This window comes from Bombus flavifrons, chromosome 12 (assembly GCF_040668555.2).
Source record: "Bombus flavifrons isolate JBK064 chromosome 12, iyBomFlav1_principal, whole genome shotgun sequence".
NCBI lineage: Eukaryota > Metazoa > Arthropoda > Insecta > Hymenoptera > Apidae > Bombus > Bombus flavifrons.
In genome coordinates, this window is record NC_138453.1 from 8396655 (window position 1) to 8420806 (window position 24152).

The following is a 24152-nucleotide window of genomic DNA, read 5'->3' on the forward strand; positions in this document are numbered from 1 at the left end:
TCTTATTTTATCAAAGCAGATTTAGCGTTTAAAATACATTTTGACTGGGGTGGCGATAGCTGATGGACTTCGTCATAAGTTGTTACCGAAGAATTTTTTATACGAACAATAAAAAGTAGGAAAAGAATTTAAAAATTGATTTTAGCAAACGATATTTCATGTAACGTAAATATTGACCATACATTTATCGATGTGTTGTAAAATGATGCAATATTTTTTAACATTGTACCACGTTTATTTATCAATGAAAATTTAAATTTTTGGATTTTTAAAGTTTTGTGAATATATAATACATACAAAAAAGTGGACGTATTTATTTCGCAGTAACATTACTTCTTTTTTCGTTATTGCTATATATGGAATAATGTAATCTTTATATACTTTTATATTGTTATTGATTGTCACGCACGACGGTAAACACGCAATCGGATTTTATTTGTTGCTCTTCTGAACGTTATTGATAAAGCCAATTATATTCATTAATCGAAAATATTTGCAATACTGTGACTTAAAAGAACAAAAATAATCTCAAGGAAAATTTTCTATCAAGGAAATTGTCTGTCATCGTATTAAAATTAGCACATCAAATTATATTATTTATTACCGATTATATCGTGAAACTATAAATAAATAGCCAACGATTAATCAAAGTTTTCTACGAATATAAAAGCAATTCTTTTCTTTTAATTAAATGGGTCAGGGGAACTAATTATCTAATATATCACAGATTTTTTAAGGCTGCTAGAACAAAGGCTGTTCCCCTTATTTTCTCTTTCAATGGAATAGTTGTTATCGATGTAATAATATTCTTTTTTATTTTGTACAATTAAAGAATCATAACAGAGAATGCCTCTTCCAAGAGAAACTTCAAGGAATAAAAAAATTTCAGAGCGTATGTAAGAATGCGTGCCGCCTGCGCATCGCTTGTTGCATTAATTTTATCAACTGTTCAATGACTTAATAAATGTTCGGAACTCTTGCAATGCCATGGAAAATTTAATAAAATACCTCTTAATCCAGAATACATTTATTCTGATGCTTTGTCGATATTTCTTTTTTTGAGAAAAATATTCTTCACCGCAATTCTCTAATTATGTAAAATGAAAAGAATTTCTCACTTAAATTTTATTTCGATACTAGGGAAAAAGAAGAAGAGAGAATAAAAGGACTCGTTTATCCCCTGATACTATCCCAAAAATATTAATTAATCTTTCAGTCCCATTTAATTAAGAACAAGTTTTCAATCCATATCCGCGATACTTTCCGACAAAATAGCTGATAAGGTTTTATTTGATATTATTTATATGTATTTGTTTCGTGAAAGGATAGAAGGAGATTAAAAAGACAAATTTCTATGAAGTGCTCAATTAACGTAAAAACTACGGACCAGGTTCTAGCTAATTTAGGTGATATTTTTAAAAATTATTCACGTAGCAAAAGTAACTGATGACGATGTCCGAACGGGTTATCTTGTGCATTGATTACACCGGCACAGCCAGTTCATAACACCCTTTCGGGAGGGGTTATCATTGTATTCGCATTTTCTTATTCCACCGGGATTTGCAGATTTTTCGCCTTATAAAAGGAGAAAGCGATGCAGCGGCAATACCAGTCTTGTTGCATGGGTCATACTATAATGGATACTCTAATCGGTAAGTAATAAGGAAAGAGCAAAGAGGGGTTTACATGTTTTGTTCTCATATATCTTCGAACGTTATCAATAACTTGAAATATTACACAAATTTCTTATTTTGCAGCATTATTAGCGATCTTAGCTACGGCGTTTGCCGTTCAAGGTACGTTAAATGGAAATAAAGTGAACCGAGTCGGCCGAACTCTTCATGCAGAGAAGTTTTGGACTTGAAATTACGAATCGCATGACAATTTCAAGACACAGTTATAAATATAATCTTATCAAACATTATTGCAGCACCTTTCCCCCATGGAAAAATTGTGACTTACAAATACCATGCTGACGTGAAAGCTGGAATCATCGACCCGGCTCCATTCGCATCCGACTTTAATATCGAATGCCTCCTTCAGGTGCACCACGATGTCACCAATCCAAACTCAAAGAATACCTTTTACGTTACTTTGAGTGATATGAAACATGGGTTGTACAATGGGCCGATGAAACATTACGAGTCTGTAAGCCAGATGTTACCGATCGACGCCGCTAAAGCGCTGTTGAATCCTTTCCTCGTTATCTATGAGGAAAATGGGCACGTAAGTTACGAGAAGATAAAGAAGTAATTTAGAAATGCGACAAGCATTCCAATAACGAAGGAAATGAAACATATTTGTATTATCATAGCTTGAAGGCGTGAAATTCGCAGAAGATGAGCCAGGATGGTCGAAGAACGTGAAGAAGGGTATCGTCTCTATGCTTCAATTGGACTTGGATCAGATGCATGTTCAAAGCCCAATAAAAGCACATAGTTTTATATCTCAGGAGGTAGGTAACGACTGATGGGAACATCCTTGGGTTTTGGTTAATGTTCTCTTTGGTTGTTACCACTAGGTTACCATTCATGGCAATTGCGAAGTGGCATATAACGTACAGCCAATGGACGAAATGCAAGCAACATCTGGCAAAGAGCTCGTAGTTACAAAGTTCTACGAATCCATGAACTGTTCTCACTTCAAATACCACGAGTTTAATCATGTTCAATGCCATAAATGTCAAATACATGAAAGGGTATTAAGAACAGTAGATCTCTTCTATCATTTTTTCTGTACTAAAATTTTAATTTCATAATGTTAATTTCTATATTGTTACATAGAACGACATGAGCACTTCCAGCAGACGCGTTTTCGTAATAGAAAATCACGATAATGAAATCCTTATTAAAAAATTGATTGGACATGCAGTGATTAACTACTTCCCATGGCTGGCTGCATCAGAAGCTCATTATCTTTTGACCAAGTAATTTCAGAGTGATAACATATTATTATAATAATTCCAAATACGTATAAACACTTCGCTGAAGTTTTATTTAAGAACGATATCTGTTTTTGCAGCCAAACTTTGTTCCTCGAAAAGGTCGTTCCTGTATCTGACATTCAATTAATGGGCTCCAAACACTTAATTGTTTCGCCTATCGAGAAGGTCATCTACGATGAACCTAAAACTCCATACGTTCCTGAAGCTGATATAGACGTAACTGGTCACCGGCATGTTGTTAAACTTGATGAACTTGTGGTTAAAGTGAAGAAAATGTTGGACGAGGTTGCTGGTTACCTGAAGGAAACTCACGTCGATAAGAAACAAATAGATTGGAAGCATGACCAAACGATCAACAGAATTTTACACGTTATGAAGTACATGAACGTTGCATCTTTGAACAAAGTGTTTAGCGAAATTGAGGATATCAAAGATGTCAAAGTGGAAGCAGTGAGGTGAGTAAACCGATATTTATCGGTGATTGAAAAATAACTATGTAATATATCTTCACACCAATTTTTTCATGCCTTTTCAGAAATATTTTCCTCACAATAGTACCACACGTAGGAACTCCTGCTGCGTGCCTTTTCACGCGAAATGTAGTACGTACAAAGAGTGTACCGAATTGGGTTGCCGTCACGATGCTTGCCAATCTTCCGATGCACGTAAAAGTTCCATCGAAGGAACTGCTTTTACAGATGGAAGAACTCCTTAACTTAGGCGAATTCGTTTCTCCGAGCGTAAGGGAAGCTGGCATATTCTGCTTTGCCACACTGATTCATAAGACCTTCAAGAAAGAACAGACCGAAGTTGTCGATCCTCTTATGGAGAGATACTTGAAGCATTTCATGGATCATGTTAGAAGTATGGAATTTCTATCACTTTTCCTTTCTTTTTTAATTAATTTCTTAGTTCTTAAGCCCTTGCATTCTTCAATATGATTGATAACAAATGTTACAGATGAGCCGATGTTTCACATGAAGATGGTATACATGATGGCTATGAAGAACGTTCGATCGAAACATGTTTTGAAACATCTGGAGCCTATCATCAAAGGCGAAGAGGTTGTTTCCGAAAAGCCACACAACATTCGAGTGCAAGCTATTTGGACCCTGAAAAACATAAACGTGCATAGAAATTATATTCACGACATACTCTGGCCAGTCCTTAGTGACGTTAGCCTTCCCTCGGCAGTGAGAATCGCTGCTTTTAATGTACTGATGCACCAAGTTAATCAAGAGCCTAATTTAGGGCGTGTTATGAACATATACTGGTTAATGGTTTACGAAAAAAACGAACATCTGTATAATTATTATGTGGATACCGTTAAAGGACTTGCCAACTCGGTAGACCCTTGCCTGATGAAAATTCGAGAAATGGCTAAGAAAATATTGAAGTTTATTCGCATAAGGAACCTGAATCAACCACTTTCAAGCAAAATACACGTTGACTATGTAGATGAAAAGTACGGATTCGGAGAGAGCGTAATGGCTTCCTTAGTTCTCGACAATTTAACTGGTTTACCGTACGTTGGTTCAGTGGAACACGTCGAAACTGTTGCTCATAAACCTGTTACCACATTGGGAGTGAGTCTATTCGATATTATCGTATATATGAAAAATATTATTTAAATTCTCTTTAGTATCATTCAATTTTGTTTCTACGTCTTAGGTTCACTGGAACATAGATGGCATGAGCAAAATCTTAAAGCATATCAATCATAATGTGCTCCACAAAGTCGTAGAGGCAATTAAAAATGACAATGTGAAGAATGTATTGAATAGAGCAGTCAAAGATATACCGGCAATTAAAGATATAAACGTTAACGTGATTCTAACAATGAACGACAATGTTGTTTTCATACTCCACTCTGACGAGAGTAATTCGTTGAAACTTCTTGATAAATTGAAGGAATGGAACAAGCTCATTACCGAGTACCTAAATATTATTAACTGGCAGACTGTGCTGTACCATAGTCATTCCGAAATGCACATGGTCACCGATCTTGGTGTACCAGCCGTTTTGGCTTCCAAAGTACCATCTTTGAGCTCTCTCAGAGGAAGCGTTGAATATTCCGAGAATAAAAATCATTTAATCTTGAAATCAAAAGTCAAATATCAACAATGGATGCACGGTGAATACGTGATGTCGATTTACAATCCTGTCGTTGATTCCTGGCACTCTATTCGTAAAACGTCATCTGTAGACGTTACTTTGCCTTGTGATATAGCCATCGGTTACAATCAGGACACAAAGAGTTTTAAAGTTTCATTGGCAAGGTTGCCTGTTTCGGAATTCTCGGTCGTTGGAATATCCTTTCACGGAAAGAACTATGTCACCCTTACAGGAGATCAGCACGATCTGTTGAAGAAATTGTGTTCCACTTGCCGTCATCACGAAGTTATCACCACTGGTGCTAGTTTGAAAACTTACGAGAGCAACTTTGACTCGAAGGACACTGGTACTCGATTTTCGATGATACTTCATTGTGACAACGATACTGTTCCTGTCTCGCCTGTTAATCACTGGCTTGAAGTGTACTCAGACAAATATAAAAACACCATGTAAGTATAAAGTTAAGGGATGACAGCGGACAGGAGAAGGAGTAGCATCAAAACTTATTTTCTTTGCATAGTGGCTGTTCATGGATGAAACCTGTTATGGCAGTTCATCATAACATAATGAACAATATAATTGCGAAACAAGAAGGAAGTTGTGTAATTGTGTATAAAAGTGAACCAAGTATCGCTTATCCTACTTCGATGGTAAGTTAAAAAAGTGACTATACTTATGCAATACGTGAATCTTCTTTCTCTTAATTCTAATTTTTTTACTGTTTATTTAGATCGACTTAACCGGAAAAGTTAGTTTTCAAGATTTGGATCACAATCATGAAAAAATGGTTTTGATTAGTAGCAAGAGAATCGATATTCGGGGAAATATGAACGTCAAAGCAGCCTCCACTGATGAATCTGTAAGACAGTGGGATATGAATGTTAACATTATATTTTCTCAGGGACACTTCAACAACAGTATGAAAGTTATGATCACTCGTATTGCGCCAGAAGAGAAAAACCTGAAGGTTTGTAAGGTTTAAGATCTATACGTGAAACGTTTTCGTTAAAAAGACATTTGACGTGTTTTCTTAGATATGTATCGAGGCACAAAAAGATTATCCGATGATTGGCTGGAAAGTAGGTGCGTGGAAAGTTAATGAAGAAAAGGAAATTAATTCAAAAGTGACGATCACCATGGGGCAAACGAAAGATGATAAGTGTGTACGCGATGACATGGACGTCACAATAGTCGTAAAAGGTGAAATGTCAGAAGACCAAAAAGATCATATCGTCCACGACAGTATGCATAGTGTGTGCTCTAAACAAAGTCAGAATTCTTTGTTTTACTCCAAGGGGTCGATTGTTCCTAAGACTAGAGAATGTATTGAAGAAGCGTTGCATCATTCAACCCTGAGAAAGTACACCGTAAATATGACGCTAAGGAAGGTAAATATTTGCAATTTAGTACTATTGTAGTAGTTTAATTATATACTTGATCTTTATTCGTATTACAGGTACCTCCATATTTGACATCGATCGTAAATATGGCACAAGATATTTTACGTGCTACTTACTTCTCGCATATGAAATATACTTGGAATCATATGGAGCCCGGAAACGCGAAAATTGTCTTAGAATTCCCATATTCGACATCTCTCCTTAACATAGCCGTCGCTGCACCGACGTACAGTTACGAATTGGTCCATTTACCATTTGGTGATCCACTTTGGAATCCATGGATGGATAACGCACAATTCTCTTTCTTAATGTTAAATAATTACGTTAAAGGCGGACTCAGTAAGTTATTTTGCTACTTATAACAAGTAATCATTAATACGATAGTCATCAATATCTTTATACTATTCATAGAGTTCTGCACAATTCGTCCTCGAGTTCTTGTTACTCTGGATAATGGTATCATTCCGTACATCGTACGAGACAAATGGACTCTGCTGTCTGGTGATCATATAGACCAAATGTATAGTATCTTCGTGAAATCAGTGCAAGATAATGTATTGGCTCTGAAGGTTTATGTAGGTGAACATGAATTGGAAATCATGCCTGTCAATGGAGGCATGACAGTCACCATAGATAATGAAGTTATAGACAAAACGAATATAGAAAAAGGTGGTATGATACCTAAGAACTCTGACTCCTACGTTATTAGGTGAATTCCCTCAGTATTAATTTTCCAACAAATTCTCATTTACTTAAATTTTAATCTCACAGGATGATTTCTGCAGAATAACACGGTATTGGAGTATAATTGTAATATTCGTGTTTTTTCGGACAGGTTGACCAAAGGTTATGAAATTGTGACGATCGAATCTCAATTAGTACCGTTCCAAATTTACTATCTACCAGACAGCGTGACAATTTTTATGGGCACCTCACTTCAAGGTCAAGTAACTGGGATGTGCGGTCATATGGATAGTACGCACGAAATGAAAATTCCACAGATATACAGTGTCTCGCATCTTTAAAGAGATCAAATGAAATCATTTAATCATATTTCCCATTTTATGAAACGTATTCAGCGGAAATTATCTAAAGCAGTAGGTGTACATTGTCCGACAAGAGAACTTAATATAAAATGATCATGTAGATACAAAAAGTAGACGAATAAAGATTTATCCCGGGCAATCTTTGGTTAGTTATTCTTTACCTTTACAGTGGTAATCGTCAAATCATTCAATTTTATCGTTGTGATGTAATTACAATGAAATATATATTACATCAATATATTATGTTGGTAATATATATAAATATATATATATATATATAATATATATATTTAATATATATAATATATATAATATATAATATATATAATATATAATATATATAATATATATATATATATATATAAATATATATTATCAATATACTATGTTGGTAAAAGAAAAAAAATTCATTATTATGTCTAAATTCATTTCATAAATATTGAAGAAGTGTTACTTTTTTAATAATTTTTTATAAAATTGTACAATTTGAAATTGAACAAATAAAGTTTTATTTCTTTCATATTTTATATTTACAGTTGTCTAGAAATAGCAAGAAAAATAGCATGTATAGCAAAATGCTGTTGTTTTGCCTCAGGACATTGGCTCAACCTTGACGCAGAAATGTAATGATAAACAAACTCCGGGCAAAACAATGTCGCCGCTACATGTAACCGACTAATGAAGACGAATTTGAATTTTCCGACTCTCCCCCGACCAGTATAAATAAATGGACGCGATCGCGAGCGATAGAGTATCGTACAGTATCTACAGAGTATCTCCGAGTATCTCACGAGTATCTACCGAGTTACGCGACGAGCATTAACGAGTAATTTTCTGCGATTTTATTCTGCGATTTATACTTTGTACTAACGACTCACGTATACGGCTGTACATTAATTTATTATTCTAAATATAATTCTATATATTCGACGGTTTCAACAACGAGCAATCTCGTTATTAATCCTCACATACCAACGTCCTCTTCACATCAACATCTATAGCAATAAGAAAGTAGTTGTCACGTGGCCTCCGTGGCGCAATCGGCTAGCGCGTTCGGCTGTTAACCGAAAGGTTGGTGGTTCGAGCCCACCCGGGGGCGATTTATTTTTTGCAAATTTTACAAAAGTAGAAATAATACATGATTTTTATATTTTCCGACACGTGTTCACTGGCAAAAAAAAATTTATACATTTGTATCACAAGTGTATTGTAGAAACAACATTATCTAGTATTTAGTTATTAAAGTTATGGGTTACAAAAGTGAAACACTGGTTTTGGAGAGGTTCCGAAATAAAGATCGTGCCATGTATCGTAAGTTTTGGAATGAAATAAAACATATTCATTATTAATAATAACGTTAGCAGTAAGTTTTCTGTTAAAAGTAGAAATGTAAAACATGTCATATCTTATTCCACAGATGACTTCTGTACCTCGTCTGTGCTTGTAGGCATATGGTGTTAATGTGAATTGTACGGCTTTTACTATAACACAATGCAAAAGTAATAGAAATATACAAATATTGAATATATCTATAATTTGTTTCGTATTTTTACAATAAATGAGCAGGATTTAGATGTTAGCTTTAAGTTTTAGAAATGTATAAATTATTCCAATATACTGTGATATAATAGAAAGCAAATGGGAAATTAGATTTGAATGATACAATATATGATTTGATACACTATATATTTATTTAAATAGAGCGATTATTTGTTATTATATATTACGACTGTTTCATGTACCATTAATAGGAGTACATAATTTAAATTTACCTCCGAAATCCTATTAGTAAGTGGCGCTACTGTCGATTTGAAATTGTGGTTGGACTCCATCTTCCTTTCGCCGACAACCTATACGCAACGCGAGGAAAAATGTAAGTTCATTTTTGAAAGATAACATTTATTACATAAGAATTAATTATGTCAATATGAAAAACATTAGTTATTTGTTAATATAACACCATTGTCTATTGTTAGTTGCATACATTATTACTCATTTATAGAATCGATTGAGACCGCATGTGGTTGGTCTTGTACGATACTTTTAAATATTTTATTCACGTTATATGTTTGTGACTTTTTGATATGCTTAAACTTTACAATTTTGTGAAAATTATTGTCCCTGGTTATGTTGTTAGAGCGAATTTTCGTATTTTGATTTTGTTATGTTATAGGTTAAGTAGTTAAAGTTGTTTAACCACAACTGTATCTATATTGATCAGTGTTGCATCAGAACACTCCATTTGTTTTCTGCAATTGAATTCTTATTCTTGTTTCAGAAATGTCAAAAATGGCTATGTTTTGGAATCGTTTAGGACAGCTTGGGTTAGGTTTGACTGCGACTGGGCTTGTTGTTAATAATGCCTTGTACAATGGTTGGTTTTCTTTTTATTATGCAACAATGTGTTTATCGATTATAAGTTCAATAAATTTTACAATTTTTTTTTTAGTTTTACAAAGTTACAAGTTCTATAATATTTGTGTATTGTTTGTTTCAGTCGATGGTGGTCACAGGGCTGTTATTTTTGATAGATTTACTGGAATAAAGAAACAGGTTGTAGGGGAAGGAACTCATTTCATTATTCCTTGGGTTCAGAGACCTATCATATTTGATATTCGATCAATGCCAAGAAATATTCCTGTAATTACTGGAAGTAAAGATCTACAAAATGTAAACATCACACTTCGTATTCTCTACAGACCTGTACCAGACTCCTTGCCAAAAATCTATACTGTTCTTGGTGTAGATTATGCTGAAAGAGTATTGCCGTCTATTACCAATGAAGTCTTAAAAGCAGTAGTTGCTCAATTTGATGCAGGAGAATTAATCACGCAGAGGGAGAGTGTCTCTCAAAAAGTTAGGGAAAATTTAACAGAAAGAGCTTCTCAGTTTGGATTAATTTTAGATGATATTTCTATTGTAAGTATGTTATGATCATTTATGTTTTTCAATATGTGTATACTCTGTTTAATCTCATAACCTACTTTATTTCAGACACACTTAACATTTGGAAAAGAATTTACTCAGGCTGTAGAAATGAAACAAGTAGCACAGCAAGACGCAGAGAAGGCCCGTTTCTTAGTAGAAAAAGCGGAACAACACAAGAAAGCTGCTATCATTAGCGCAGAGGGTGATGCTCAAGCTGCCAGCTTAATTGCAAAATCCCTTGGCGAAGCAGGCGATGGTTTAGTTGAACTTAGAAGAATCGAAGCTGCAGAAGATATAGCACATAATCTGTCTAGATCTCGTCAAGTAGCTTATTTGCCACCAGGTCAAAATGTTTTATTAAACTTACCACAGTAAAGATATGAACTCAAATAAAAGTTATATACATAAGTTGTGCATTTATATTATAATGTACGAGTCTGATGCATTAATGGCGTACTAGTAACAGAGAACTTTTAATGTGCATACATGTTCCTAGACATAAATGATGCAATTTTTGTAAAATTTTAGGTTACATTCTTAAGTTTGTAATTGTATACATGTTTCCCTTTCAGTTATGTAATAGTTACTTGACAAACTGAAAGTATCTGTTGTTAGCTATGGGTCAGTCTGCTTTTCAGAAGAGGAGATCATTTTCCTTGTGAATTTTCAATATCCTAATATAAAATTTAAAATGTGTGTAATGCTTTTGAATTTAAATTCTTTTGCATCCACAAGATTATTTTATTTCAGGGTTATTGGCTTACCAATAATAGGCTCTGTGCCTCAAACTGTGCATTCATAGTAATTAGTAAGCAATGATAGAGTTGTATTTATTTCAGTGTCAAGTAATAAAAACTGAATTTTTACAGGAAATGTATAACTTTTAGTGAACTGTATGCTATGATCTGGGAGAATTGAACGCATCTATCGCGTAATGCTTATATACATAGTGTATTTGTGAATACATAGTTGTAAATTAGTAAATATTCTGTAAAAGATTTATACCAATTTAAATTTTATTTTTCAGAGTATATAGTTTCAGACAGTCACTTTATTCGTACTTTATTCAATGTGCAACTTTTTCAAAACTTTAATTTTTTAAGAATTTTAAGTACCGATATTTTAAAATCGTACTTTTTTATCGCAAAAAATGCTAGCTAGGGAAAAGACTTCGAAATTTCATCGCAGTCATTTATTCGTCCGGATCACCAATGAATTATGACGATCAATCAAGACTGAAGATTGGTGAAAGATTATCGCAGTCGGGGTCCTCTGGCCCAACGTTTGTCGGCATTGCCAGTTAACAAAGAAAACAATTCATCACAATTTGGCGATCACCGTGGGGTTTCTATCACGGGTTGCGAAGAAAATTGGAAATACACGTTAACAATTTCAATTTCTTCTTCGTAAAATTAAACAGCAGTTTCGTAAATGTAAATATTGAAATGCATAATTTCTTCCTTTATTTCATGTTATATTTTATGTATTATAATCAGATATAATTTGTAGAAAGTTTCGAAGTAGGCGTAATGAATGAAAATGATTTATGCATTATAAAATTTGATTAGTATCTATAATTTTCAATAAATTGTAAACTAACCGAGAGGTCTCAGTCTTGAAAAGGTACAAGGCAAGATCGTGGCAGTAGGAGTACGAAGCAAAAGCAGATTAGCGTGAATAATGAAGACACGACCGCGTGAAAGCCTAAGCGAGTCTCCTTAAGTCTGCTCCTTCGAGTAGAAGCCGAAGCCGGAAAGGAAGGATACTGAGAGGTGGGGCGGACAGAAAGGAGGTAGAAGCAGTTAATTACTCCTCCCATCCAGAGGATAACGACTTCCCCTTATTTGTCGAGAGGCGCAAACAGCCAACCCTCGGTGAAATCCCTCGGCAAGACGCTTTCTCGGATATGTACGTTGGAGTCTTGAATCCATCCCATAACTTAAATGTTAACCTGTTTCAATGAACATTTATGGATCCAGAAACTGGTCAAGTATTTTCCAATAAATAAATACAATACGATAATTCAGCTGGGGTATTTCCATTACGAAACATATTTCAACGAACTTTTGGATTTATCCGGACTTTTGATAAATTCTCGCGCGATTGAAGCGATAATAATGATTGTAAACGTAAGCAATTGGCCTATCGATGGTACTAGTACGAACCTGTAAATTATTTCATAGTCATAAATAAACAGAAACGGGGAGGAATGACCAAGTTTTCGTTCTATGTGCATGATTATGACGTACGAAGTAATTTGCATTTTTAAACTGTATCCCGCAACATTACGCCACAAGGAATTGTGATGGAACTTGCAATGCAAGATCAAGGCCATCGTTATTATCATCGATATTCCAAATGTGAACGATAAAGGATGGCACATGTTTTCCGAGCAATGCATATGTGCAACGAAATAAATAAATAGGCGCATATGAATACTCGAACGAGAAACACGGAGAACGAGAGAAGGGAAACTAATTACGAAAGAAATCATAATAGGCGCACATGCACCGCGGGCTGTCGAGCTAACGATTGCTTCCTCTGCATCTGCACCTGTTACTGCGAACCTACGGTTGCATCGATGCACGCGAGCCGCATATGCCGATGGCCTTCCTCGGAGACACGATCGCCTAAAGCGATAATCTCCTTTTGCGAACTCGTAGCTTGCAGAATTTCGTAAATATCCAGAAGTTAAAGCGATAGTTTCTATAATTTCTTATATTTAACACGTTCCCGGCTGCATCGTAAATGCCTAGTTTCTTCTTATTAATCACAATTATCATCAATTGTTTGGTACTCTTTCCTAGAATTAGGAGAAGCAATTGCGGGCATAGTAATTAGGAATATAATGAAAATTCGTGTAATGCTCGCTCACGCCAGAGCAAAGTCATCCCTTTGAAGAGACTAACGTAACAAACGCTGCTACCACTGTATAAATGTTAATTAAGGAAACATGGAAACGAAAACCACCCTCGGTGGTTTATGATTGCATTCCCCTTTCTTCCTTGAAGAGTACGGGACTTGAGGGCATATAACGAAACGCATTGACCATCGTCCGAATTAAAGTCCAGGAAATTGAATAGCTCGCAACGTTAAATAACCGAGCTTCGATTGTTTTCGTTCTTCTCCACCATTTGCTTTTGTGGATGGCAAATTTACTAGCACAGGGTACTGTTATTATTTTCTGCATGGAGGACTGGAGGATTCTACTGTTATCTACTTACATGAAAATGTAGTTTCACGTACTTAACGATCTAGCGAATACTAAGAGACTCGTTTATCGTCCGGAGTTAAGGTTCAGAACCGAACAGTCGGGATATGATGATATTGCACTTTAAAGCGTTCCTAAACTTATTAAACCAAGCGCCTTTCGGTTAGCATAATCGTGACTTTGGGGCGGCTAGTCGATTGCATCTCTTTACCCTCTTCTTTCTCATCTTCGTGAAGAGCTGGCACGCGAGGAGTAATTTTCAATAAATGCAGCCGGCACGATTTTGTCGCTGATCCTCTTCTAGTTGATGCACGGCGAACGGTAGTCCCGCCATTCATCTTTGACCTGTTTTCTTCTTGCTGTTTCTTCTCTAGGTTCGAAAACGTACTTGGCTGACGCGCGAGAGCAATAAGAAAACATAGTTTCGAACATCCGACACCTCGTACGATTGCCATTCACTTTTCGCCGTAGAGAGAGCAGTTTAGACCAGACCCTCGGGGAAGTTGTGCGGCAGATTGATTTACATCGCAGGCAGCCTCGAGCCGGCCTGTAATCTCGCGGCCATGCCGGGCAGAATACACGTGACTGCCGCCTCATCCCTTTCACGACCCCTAGGGTGTATTAGAGCTCGAATGCCCTGACGAGAGGCAACCAACTTACGGTTAATACCGTGTGGATTAGTTGGCCAACTACCATTGATAACCGATGATTTGACCGATCGTTTCTACGATTGCACGGTTTATTTTTACGCTAGTTTCCTTCGTCGCGTGTTTCTATTCTGATTTCGGCTAGCCTACCGTGGATGACGATGGTTCATGGAACAAAGGGTGAAGTCTTGGAACAGAAAGCGGGTCTGTGCTCCCGTTAGGACACTTCCTCTTCAAGTGTCCTCAGGAAGTACGCAGGTCATCGCGTGCAGAAATCCACGAGACGGTCGCGACTCCCCATTGTCAACGGCACACGAGAAAAGAAAGTTCATGGCTATGGGGTTACCTGCTGTCTTCAGGGTCACCGTTATCCAGCGATCACACCGCACACGATTGGCGGTGAAACTGGAACGAATTCTTCAATTTTAACGTAATGAAGTAGCATCAACATACAAAAGGCTCGAACGTGTGTAACTCGCGTTCGTTTCGAAAATTTGTAATCGACAAAATTTATCAATCACTAGCGTAAAGCAATTTTGTGATTCCGGTTACCATTCGATATTTTTTCTTTTTTTTTTTTCTTTGTTTTCATTTGCTTCTTTCCTTTCTTCACTCGCTGTCATTCTAGGTAGTATACAAAGCTGCTGGTGACAATGTTATTTGTCACCTCTTAAGCGTAACTTGAAGTAATGAATGTTTGCGTGAACATCGTAACATGAACATTTTGTAAAGAAATAGGAAACATCGTATTCTTGAAGCTTCACTTTCTTATTCTTCGTTTGGCGATACTATCTACTTTCTCGAAATTACCATCATTTAAAAAATTTCACTTTCCAAATTATATTCATAGCGAATTATCACGCAATACTATTTAATAAGTTTTTACATTGCGAATCTTTATTTAATTTGGTATCTTTACTTTGGGTATGTTTCATATTTTTGCTTATTGTGTATGTACACATTCTGTGCATTCTTGTACTTTTAATCCCCTTTTTTTTTTATTCATTTTTTGAATCATTTTTGACTGATTCGAATTCCTCGCTTTTCCAGGCTGGGACGAAAACAGAGAGAGATTGAGCCGTAGAAAATTCGAGGATTCGCAGTTAAATTTCCCATAAATGCATACACATCCGTAGTTCACCAACAAGTTTCAAGCGCTCAACCCTTCAGCTGATACTCTGCTATATCTCGCTCGTCTTCATTAACCTTAGTGCGTTCTTCAAGTTAATCCTCATGCTCGTGTACGATGTTTGCTCTCCTTCATCTCCTTGGCTCTCGTAATCGTTGACCAGGATAGCGTTCGTCGACCGGGATGGACGTCGACAAAGCCATGTCTCGCGGTTCCCACAGGAGCGTCTTTCGTGCTGACCGTACGAACATTAATTCGGTCAGGAAGGAATGAGCAGCAAGAAGAGGGGAGAGAGGTAAGGAGGAAAGGGAAGAGGGACAGAAGGGAACTTGTAACATGTGTGTAACGCAAGGGGCGTTCCGTGGTTGCGGTCCCGTCCATCTGTGGCAAGGAGTCCAGACGTAATTGCTACATCCTCAGATGCTGTTACCATACCTGTGTATATGCACTGTCGGCTCGATTCACGAAAATCGTCACAGCCAACCATCCACGTGAGACAAACATTAGTTTGATGATAGACGCGCTCACTATTTTTATGCTAATTACAAGATATATGAATACGCAGGCGTGTCTTCAGCTTGGATCATTTATCGCGTAACATTAACATGTATAATTTGTCAACGTATACCCTGAAATTCAGCTCACTTTATCCAGATAAAGATAGATTGGTCTTAAAGATCTCTATTACGTAGATTATTCAGATTTTTCACGTGTGTTTGTCGTGTTGCGAAAGACATTAGTCTTTGCGAAAATTGTCGGTTTTCATCGTGAACATACGTAGACGCGGATAAGATGCAAATACGCGCGTGCGTGTGCCTGTGATCATGGGATCTTCCGTCACGCGACGTGCAGCGACCATCGAGACCTGTCTTCTTCTTCTCCTTCTTCTTCTCCTTCTTCTTCTTCTTCTTCCTCTATCCTCTCTCCTGAAACCGACCCTCATTTTTATTCGAGCTTTTTCGTGAACGGTCACTCGTTGCACGTGAGGACGAATTCCCGCGGGTGCAAATCGTCGTGAAATTGACGGTTTCTGTGAAGGTGAATGTCAATTTGATGTACGCCCGAGGTACGTCGGAATTAACGATTCGAGAATTTCTTCGCTGCATCGACGTTAACTTTGTCGTTCTCCGTTTTCGTACTTTTCTACATACAGCACTTTCACGATGTCTCTACTTTGATTAGGTAGATAACACTGCGTTGATTTCGTTTCTTTTCAAGCTTACGTCAGGTCTACGTTTCTATCGTAGGATGGGACGTACAACTTTGACCAAGTTTTTCGCCGATAAAAAATAATGATGCTATTTTGCCGCAGTTTTTGTGGCGCTTAACGATGTAAGATTAACCGACTCAGCAAATAAAAGCACGAACGAAAATAATGTCATAAATCTTCATTAGCAAGAAAAAAGATCGGTATATATAGTGGAATAATGCGACGATAAACGAAGGCGTTTTCCTTGTATTTTCCTTTAATTTTCGGGCAACTTTGCCTGGAATTTACGCAATCGTTCTCACCTAATTTATTTATCGAATTATATTCTCAAGCCAACGAAAATTTTGATTTGGTGAATCGGATAGTGGAAACGTAGAGCAAAGATTCATTATTTTATCGTTTGCCAAGCAAACAGACTCGCCAAGGGTGCTTCTCGGCCTTCTCCGACGCTCTCACTGTTCGAAATGAAGGGTTGCTCGTAAATGGCGGGATAACCTGCTTCTGGTCCCGCCTCGAAAATCCCGGATCTTCTAATTCAATTAGGATTCTGCTGCGAAGAGACCCATAGTCAGACGACGATTAGCCCAACCTTATCATTAGCTCTTGGAGCGTTCGACGTGTTAGATGCTTCAAATTAGATCGGAAAAACTGAAATTTTCCGGTGTAAAATTTCATAACAAGAATAAGCGTAATCTTGTATTTCATTAATCTAAATTATTGATTTCAGTTGTCAATCGTCGTTGATTGCAGTTCGTTCGTTGAGAATGGGGCTATGTATTCGATCGTTTCCGCTAGCACCGGAAGTTGGACCTGTAATTTTCCACGTAATTTCAACCGAACTTTCGTCAAATTCGTGACGTTAGTCAGTCGAGAAAACACGGTCCTTTTTCTCACAGACGTTGTCCTGTTCTTTAAATGGCAACTTCAAACTTCTTATCCGGCGGAAGAGGAAGAAAAGACGCCTGTTAAAAACGCCTCAAAACGTTTCATTGGTATTAAACGACTCGAACAGCCGGAAATATCGAGGAAAGAAGCGAATTTAGAGAAGTTGGTATCTAATTGAAACGAGTGCAGTCAGCTTAATTTCAAGTTGAACGCGGGTGGAAAAAAAGAGCACACGACCCCAAAGATCTCTGAAAAGATCTCCATGTGTCTCGGTGTGCGGTTGCCGCCCTTGCGCCTCTCGGTGGCAGAAGCAGACGTTGTAACGCCGAGATTTACAGTGGCGCTTGTAGGCAATAAGTCATGTCCAGTGAACATGTCGCCTACCGCAGACCTTCCACGCGTGGCCCGTCTGCATATATAAAGATGGCCGTGCCATGAAACGCGATACGCGCATACGAGCGGCCACTCCTTCTCGATAATATCACCAGGATTCGCACTGCCACGATTTTGCTACATTCGACGTATTCATTTCTCTCAAATGTCTTTTGACGTTAAGTCATCTATTCCTATAAATTAGGAGCGAGAAATGTATTTGTTGTTCTTACTACAAGTTGCTCTTATTCTTAGAATTTCGTATGAAAATGACGGAAATGAAATGTAGGTGAAACACAGAAATTTGAATTCGAAGAACGCGAAGGTTTCGATACGTTCGATGTAATTCGCTTCTTCGAAACGTGCAAATTTCTTGCTATTAAATTATTAATTTTTCGCTGTCAGGCTTAACGGGAGTATTTTTGTTTTCGTTCTCATCTGAATCTACCAGAGAAAGTGATTAGAATTGAATTGAGATTCGGATAAAGAAATTTGAATCAAAAGAGCGGAGGTGCTTTCTCTGGAACACGCGAAAGATTTATCTGAGAATTTGCTGCGTTTCACCCCTTTTCTGTCACCACACGTGGCGCATAACAGATGGAGCAGAAGATTACCCCGCTCTCTTCGGACATAATGATGATTGTTCGTAATAATTCCAGTGGCGTGCCGGTCCTTTTAGTTTCATATCACACGTGAAACGAAATCCTGGGATGTAAATTTCTCTCCTCCACATTTTTTCCTTTCCTTTTGGTCGCGGCACGATTGCCGACAAGGAAATTGGGAATTCGCACGTCCGATGCTGCATGATTTCGTGTCGGTTTCACATCCGGCGCACTCGACAGAATGGACCTCGTCTTTCTTTTAATTTTTAGATTTTAACGTGCATTTCCATGACATCTGAAAATGCAACTCTAATAATACGTCGGTCTTCGAATTAAAAAAGGTATCGCAAGAATATCGCATCGTTGTGTTTTATTTTTGTAAAAGAATTTCCCGTGTGATTGAATCTGGTATGTCTAAAATGACGTTCCAAAAAGAAAAAGAAAACGTGTCACAGATACAGAGATGATTGTAAGAGGAGCGTCGAAAAAGGCAAGCCAGTGTGTGACCTCCGACCCGCTTGGATCTTGGGCGCGCATAATGCCTTATTGTAATTACAATAAAGGTTATCTCGGCGGGATTTCGAGGCGCCGGGGCCATTCGCGTTATTGAGATGGTAAGCGAGAAGCAAGAGAGAAGGTGAGAGATCGTATTTGGTCCATCGTAGAAGTGCGAGGAAGAAAAAGCAAATACGTCAAGATACAAGAGAAGACGCGCGCGTGTGTTTCTTGAACGTAGACGAACCAGAAATCATGTGGGCGATAAGGTATCGAGATATTGTGTATCTGACCGGACTGGAACCTGAAGAAGATAGATAGTCCGATACTGTGGGTTTCGCGAGGAACGGAGAAAGACGAAGCAGTATCGTAAAGAAGGCCGGCGAAGAGGGATCAACACTGGAGAAAGGATCGTTCCCCGATTCGAATTTCATCGTGCAGGATCAACCAGGGATCCCGTGTGAGCAATTATGGCGTATCTCGTTTCTCTCTCTTACTCTGTCGCTATTTTAAATGCACTTGGACGGACACAGTCAAAATGACGAAATACAATCGAAATGGTAATTTGATCGGAAAGTACCGTAGTTACGCTACAATCATAATGAACGGACGATTGTACGTTGTTTCGGCGAAAGGCAAGTAACGCTGCTGTTCCTCGATCCCTGTGTATCGGCCTGTAAATACACGGAGGGAAGATAAACAGAGAGGGAGGAGAAGAATACGATAGAAATGGAGAAGATCGAGTGGAGCGAAGGGTGAAAGCAGAAGAAGGTAAAAGGGCCGAATAGGGAGGGAAAGGGAGAAAGGTAGAAAGAGGACGACGAGGTGCCTTTTCAATTAATTCGTTTGCGCGTAAACGCCTCTTCCTGCCGATGATTTACGGATTTGCAATCGACGGATCTCTCTCTACCGACCGATTCTCGAGCGTGCTCGACCGTGTAGTCACGAAGGCACACGTGCTTTATGCGCACGTATGCGTCGATGTGAGGGAAAATACGAGTACCTGAGCGAGTGCATCCAATATTCCAGCAAGCCTGAATCGAGAACTTTTAGATCGAACGACACCGAAATTTCGTTCGAAACGTTCCCTCTGACTCTAAATTAGATATTCGTCCTGGAATTATAACAATCTCGATCGATGGACGGCTAACAAAAATATATTAATGGTCCATCGTAGGCGGTGTAATTATCCGAATATTAATAATTTAATCGGTTATGATTAACAGGTGGTACGAACCTCTCGTTTCGCTTCTCTTCCTCTTACATGGGGGTTGGGAAGCAATCGGGGGCGGTACCAACGACCACACAGGCCGCCGACGTGAATCACGTACCCGTGTACCCAAAAATACGAGTATACGTCGTTGTTTATTATACTTCTCTTAATCGCCGCCCTTACCATGGAAGCTTTAAACCGATTGATTTCATAGTCGCAGAGAAACAACAGCCTCGGTCTTGTATATCAAATATAAGTAGTTACTCGTTTCTTTTACCTTCAATTTAACGATGTTTTAAAATGGCCAATTGTAAATCGTTATCGTTATTCGTAGGTCCAGTGGTAAGCAAAAATTATTCGAGAACGAAGGAAAAGAATAAATGTATGAATATGGCTCGTGTCCAAGTACGATAACACGGACAAGTATTACAGAAGCATCTCCAAATTGCCGTTCGCGTACGATCACTTATTTCCTACCATAAGTTACACCACCCGTTAGAGAGGCTCTTACCGCAGAGGGTGTGATTTACGTGTCCCCTGATTTACACTGATTACGGGCCCCGCTACGTCGCAAAGCAAATACTGCCTTCTTTCCGTTCTTCTCTCCCCCTCAGCTCGTACAGTTTGGTCAGCCGACTGCAGGTCGTTCGGCACCCACTCTTCCAACCAACATCAATTCTCGTTGATTGATTTTACTCAGGTATTAAATTAATCCCCCCATAGGTGGTTAGTTCGCGACCGCTTTGCCAATCGCCGCTCGTCAGTGTATTTTTATTCACGCGTTACCGCCTAATTCGAGACTTGCCTCGACAAAAATTCTCTCACATAATGATATTTTTTTTTCGATTTTTTCATTACCGTATGAGTCGTTTGAAAACCATGCTGGTAAACTCCATAAATTAAAAATAAGGAAAACGATGAGCTTGGAAATACCGTTCTTTGGATGTAACTTGATCACTTGTTCATTGTTATTTATGTCATTGGGAAAATTAGGAAATTGGCAAGAAGCAGAGTTTGATCAAGTATATGATGTCTTGAAATATCCAAGCGCGGTTAAAGCTTTATTTAAAAAAAAAGTATTGCGTTTTCATATTGTTATATAATTTACTAATAACAAATAACAATAATAAAGTAATTACTAAATAATACTATTAATAAATAATATACTGCATATTTAAATCGCGTTTAAATTTTGTACGGAGAACTCGCGTGGGGTAAGAGAAAACGGGGCAAAGAAGTTTACTGTAGCATTATGCGATTGTCTTGGCTAATTTTTTCGGAGAAACGAAAGAATACATTGTTACGAATTGCAACGTTCCTCTCCCCGAATCGCGTGTCACTGTTTCCTGCCAGTTCATTCTTTTTTTCCAGAAGCTTCGAAATCTTAGGGCAACCGGTTCTGCGATCTCGTTTTTTCCAATTTCATTCAACCGGATGATACTCGTTAAAGGCTCGTTCGTGCTGCTGAATCGTGATACAAGCTAGAGTTTACACTCGAATCCACCTAGCGTTTATCACCTCGTGGACACGCCGTGGCAAATTGGCTTGCGAGGTGTTTAAAAGGGCGGTCGTGCATGAGACTTTAGTTGTTCAATTCTTTTTCCCTTCCTCTCTAAATTCTTCTTTCGTTTCTCGTTAATGCATTTTTCTTAAGCTTTCTAATCTCATCCTTTCCTCGTGAAATTTTCGTATAGAATAGTCAAGCTTGTCGTACATTACGAAACATCGTTAATTTGTATAAGAAACAAAATTTCATTTTTAGTTTCATTTTTACATCGCTGAATTCTATCAAATCCGTATTGCGATTACGAAACAAAAGTTCGATATGCTTTTCGTTATTAATTCCTCTTCCATCTAGATGCTCTACAATTTTAAGAAGTTTCAAGAGATCGGAGTATTTTGAATGCTAAATCGCAGACAGACTTTTATTATACATATGTATATAATAGAAATAAGCTAATAGCAACGACTCTCACTCAACAGGAATCGATTTCGTGTCCCAGATACACGACCTGTGTAAACTCGCGTAATATTTAGCCTGGCAAACGCAGCGTGGCAAATTGGCCCGTGTTTCAGGGGCTGTCTCTTACTCGTTGCACCTCCTTCCAGGATTTTATCATCACCTCGACCTTTTTTCCTCCTTGTCCCGTTTCGGGATACCTCTCTCTACTGGCCATCTTTTTCTTTCTCGCTGGAGTTTCTTTTTGCTCCTTCGGAGCGTCTTCGAGGAGGAGCCCTCCGGCAAACGTGACCGGACGGGCCCGAATCATAAATTCCGCCGAGTAATGTAACGTCCGCCGCGATTATTTACTGATACTTACTCGATGGCCAGAACCCACCAGAGCAACCTACCCAGTGTTCCCGCAGACTTTTCTTCGCTCGCGGGGGACAAACTTAGCTCACGATCTCTTCCAAGAAGTCGCGAAATCGTTGCTGTCGTTCTACGTTCAAATCAAATTTCTTATCGTTCAAAAACTGATAGAATTCGACCGATCGGATCGTTATTCCAGCGTCACATGAACAAAGTAAATTCCATTAGCTAGATAAATGAGTAACGTTCAATTTTTCACGACAGATCGCTTGTTTTCGCAACATTCTCTAGGAGATGCGTAAATACTTAGAAAATGGAATAAATAGCGTGTATAACGTCGGCACTTTTCTATGCTTTTTAACTCATCTAGATGATTAGTATGACTCCCGAGTAACTCACTGTTCGGGAAATACAAAGAAAGGATTAGTAGAAAATACCGTAAGACAATAATAAATAACTAGACACCTGTGGTTATAATTCCTATACTACTACGTTGTAATCATGGCACGTTGTAAAGTATAAAGACATCTTTCTTCCTCGTTACTGCAGTCGAAGAGCGTAGACGTACGTCGAACCGTAGAATTATACGAATTGTTTCCTAGTTCGATACGTTTCTCTGCGGGATTATGATATTTTGTCATTCTTGCGTTATTACATGAAAGAAACTGCCAGTATCTCGTAATATACAACGAAGTTTCGTTATTCTGCGTAAAGTTGAAGACGTCGAAAATTCGATGGCTCAAGTGACACCTTATTTTGCTATATTCTTTCTTGGTTTTCCCGCGAAAACGCGAAACGAATTACTGTCACCGCAGATATTAACGGGATACTCTTCTTGGCCGAGAATAAAGGAAGAAGTTGGGGCGTATATTATCCGGTCTGCCATCCCCTCCGTCGAATTATTAAAAGCTAAACTGGCTTTGATTTATAAGAGGGCAGAGCCATCCTGCGCCACCAAAATTCAACGGTGGGTTAAAAGGAGTCGCGGGGTTGCCGGGAGGGAAAAGAGAGGGTGGAAACGCGGCGAGGCGGTACCGAGATTAATTTTATTACTTCCGCTTGAGTAATTATCACATTAGTTGTTGAAGGAGAAAGTTGCTACGAGCTGTTGCCGCCGTCGTTCTTAATAATGCTTTTATCCTGCACCCACTCTTTGTCTGCTCAATTTTCTTCTTAGGAATACCATCGATACCTCTTTCAGATCAAAAACTACGTAACTAATAAAATGTATCGTTTGAAATTACGGGAGATGTTACGCTTCTTCTCTAACATAAGACTGCAAAGTGAAATAATAACTAAATTTGTGGAAAACGCGGCGTTGGAACAAGGCGGGTGTAAAAGTCGTAGAAGCAAACCGAGCACGCGTTAGTCGGTTTCGCGTCTTAATTTCTCCGTAAATCGCGCCATCGTCCAAGCAAGAAGTGGAAAACCGCGTGGCGTCCGATGAAAGGTACGAAAGAAGGAAATACACGGGACAAGGAAGAATAGGTCGTAGAAAGAGACAGGCGAGAAAGAGAGAGGAAACAGAAGAAAGCTAGCCGTGTACCGCGCAACCCTCTCGTACTCACCCACACGAGCGCGAATCGTACCTGTAAGAAGATTCTCGTTCAAGTCCCTCTTCAGTCTAACGCCGGTGGTTGGTGG

General features: G+C 38.3%; 2 protein-coding genes and 1 non-coding gene across 3 annotated transcripts; all 3 read left to right on the forward strand.

Annotated features, from left to right (window-relative positions):
• The first annotated feature begins 1544 nt into the window (after positions 1-1544).
• On the forward strand, positions 1545-7644 carry Vhdl (larval-specific very high density lipoprotein). The gene is made up of 16 exons (XM_069124445.1): positions 1545-1652; positions 1758-1796; positions 1931-2226; positions 2315-2455; positions 2522-2698; positions 2784-2926; positions 3022-3399; positions 3480-3808; positions 3905-4530; positions 4616-5508; positions 5580-5709; positions 5790-6026; positions 6094-6447; positions 6516-6798; positions 6871-7168; positions 7295-7644. Exons 1-16 carry the CDS (start codon positions 1595-1597, stop codon positions 7482-7484), a joined length of 4572 nt encoding a protein of 1523 aa, XP_068980546.1. The 5' UTR covers positions 1545-1594; the 3' UTR covers positions 7485-7644.
• Positions 7645-8530: 886 nt separating this feature from the next.
• TRNAN-GUU (transfer RNA asparagine (anticodon GUU)) lies at positions 8531-8604 on the forward strand. Its single transcript has one exon. It is a non-coding gene; the product is annotated as a tRNA-Asn (tRNA).
• A 1119-nt stretch (positions 8605-9723) lies between these two features.
• Phb1 (prohibitin 1) lies at positions 9724-10841 on the forward strand. Its single transcript, XM_069124438.1, has 3 exons — positions 9724-9879; positions 10003-10424; positions 10500-10841. Exons 1-3 carry the CDS (start codon positions 9786-9788, stop codon positions 10806-10808), a joined length of 825 nt encoding a protein of 274 aa, XP_068980539.1. The 5' UTR covers positions 9724-9785; the 3' UTR covers positions 10809-10841.
• Positions 10842-24152: the final 13311 nt, after the last annotated feature.

Bases quoted from the DNA above. Each gene is read 5' to 3' on its own strand.
- Vhdl (XM_069124445.1), top strand. From the start codon at position 1,595: ATGCAGCGGCAATACCAGTCTTGTTGCATGGGTCATACTATAATGGAT. The intron at 1,653-1,757 runs GTAAGTAATAAG...CTTATTTTGCAG, and splicing joins TATAATGGATACTCTAATCG to CATTATTAGCGATCTTAGCT. The intron at 2,927-3,021 runs GTAATTTCAGAG...CTGTTTTTGCAG, and splicing joins GCTCATTATCTTTTGACCAA to CCAAACTTTGTTCCTCGAAA.
- Phb1 (XM_069124438.1), top strand. From the start codon at position 9,786: ATGTCAAAAATGGCTATGTTTTGGAATCGTTTAGGACAGCTTGGGTTA. The intron at 9,880-10,002 runs GTTGGTTTTCTT...TGTTTGTTTCAG, and splicing joins TAATAATGCCTTGTACAATG to TCGATGGTGGTCACAGGGCT. The intron at 10,425-10,499 runs GTAAGTATGTTA...ACTTTATTTCAG, and splicing joins TTTTAGATGATATTTCTATT to ACACACTTAACATTTGGAAA.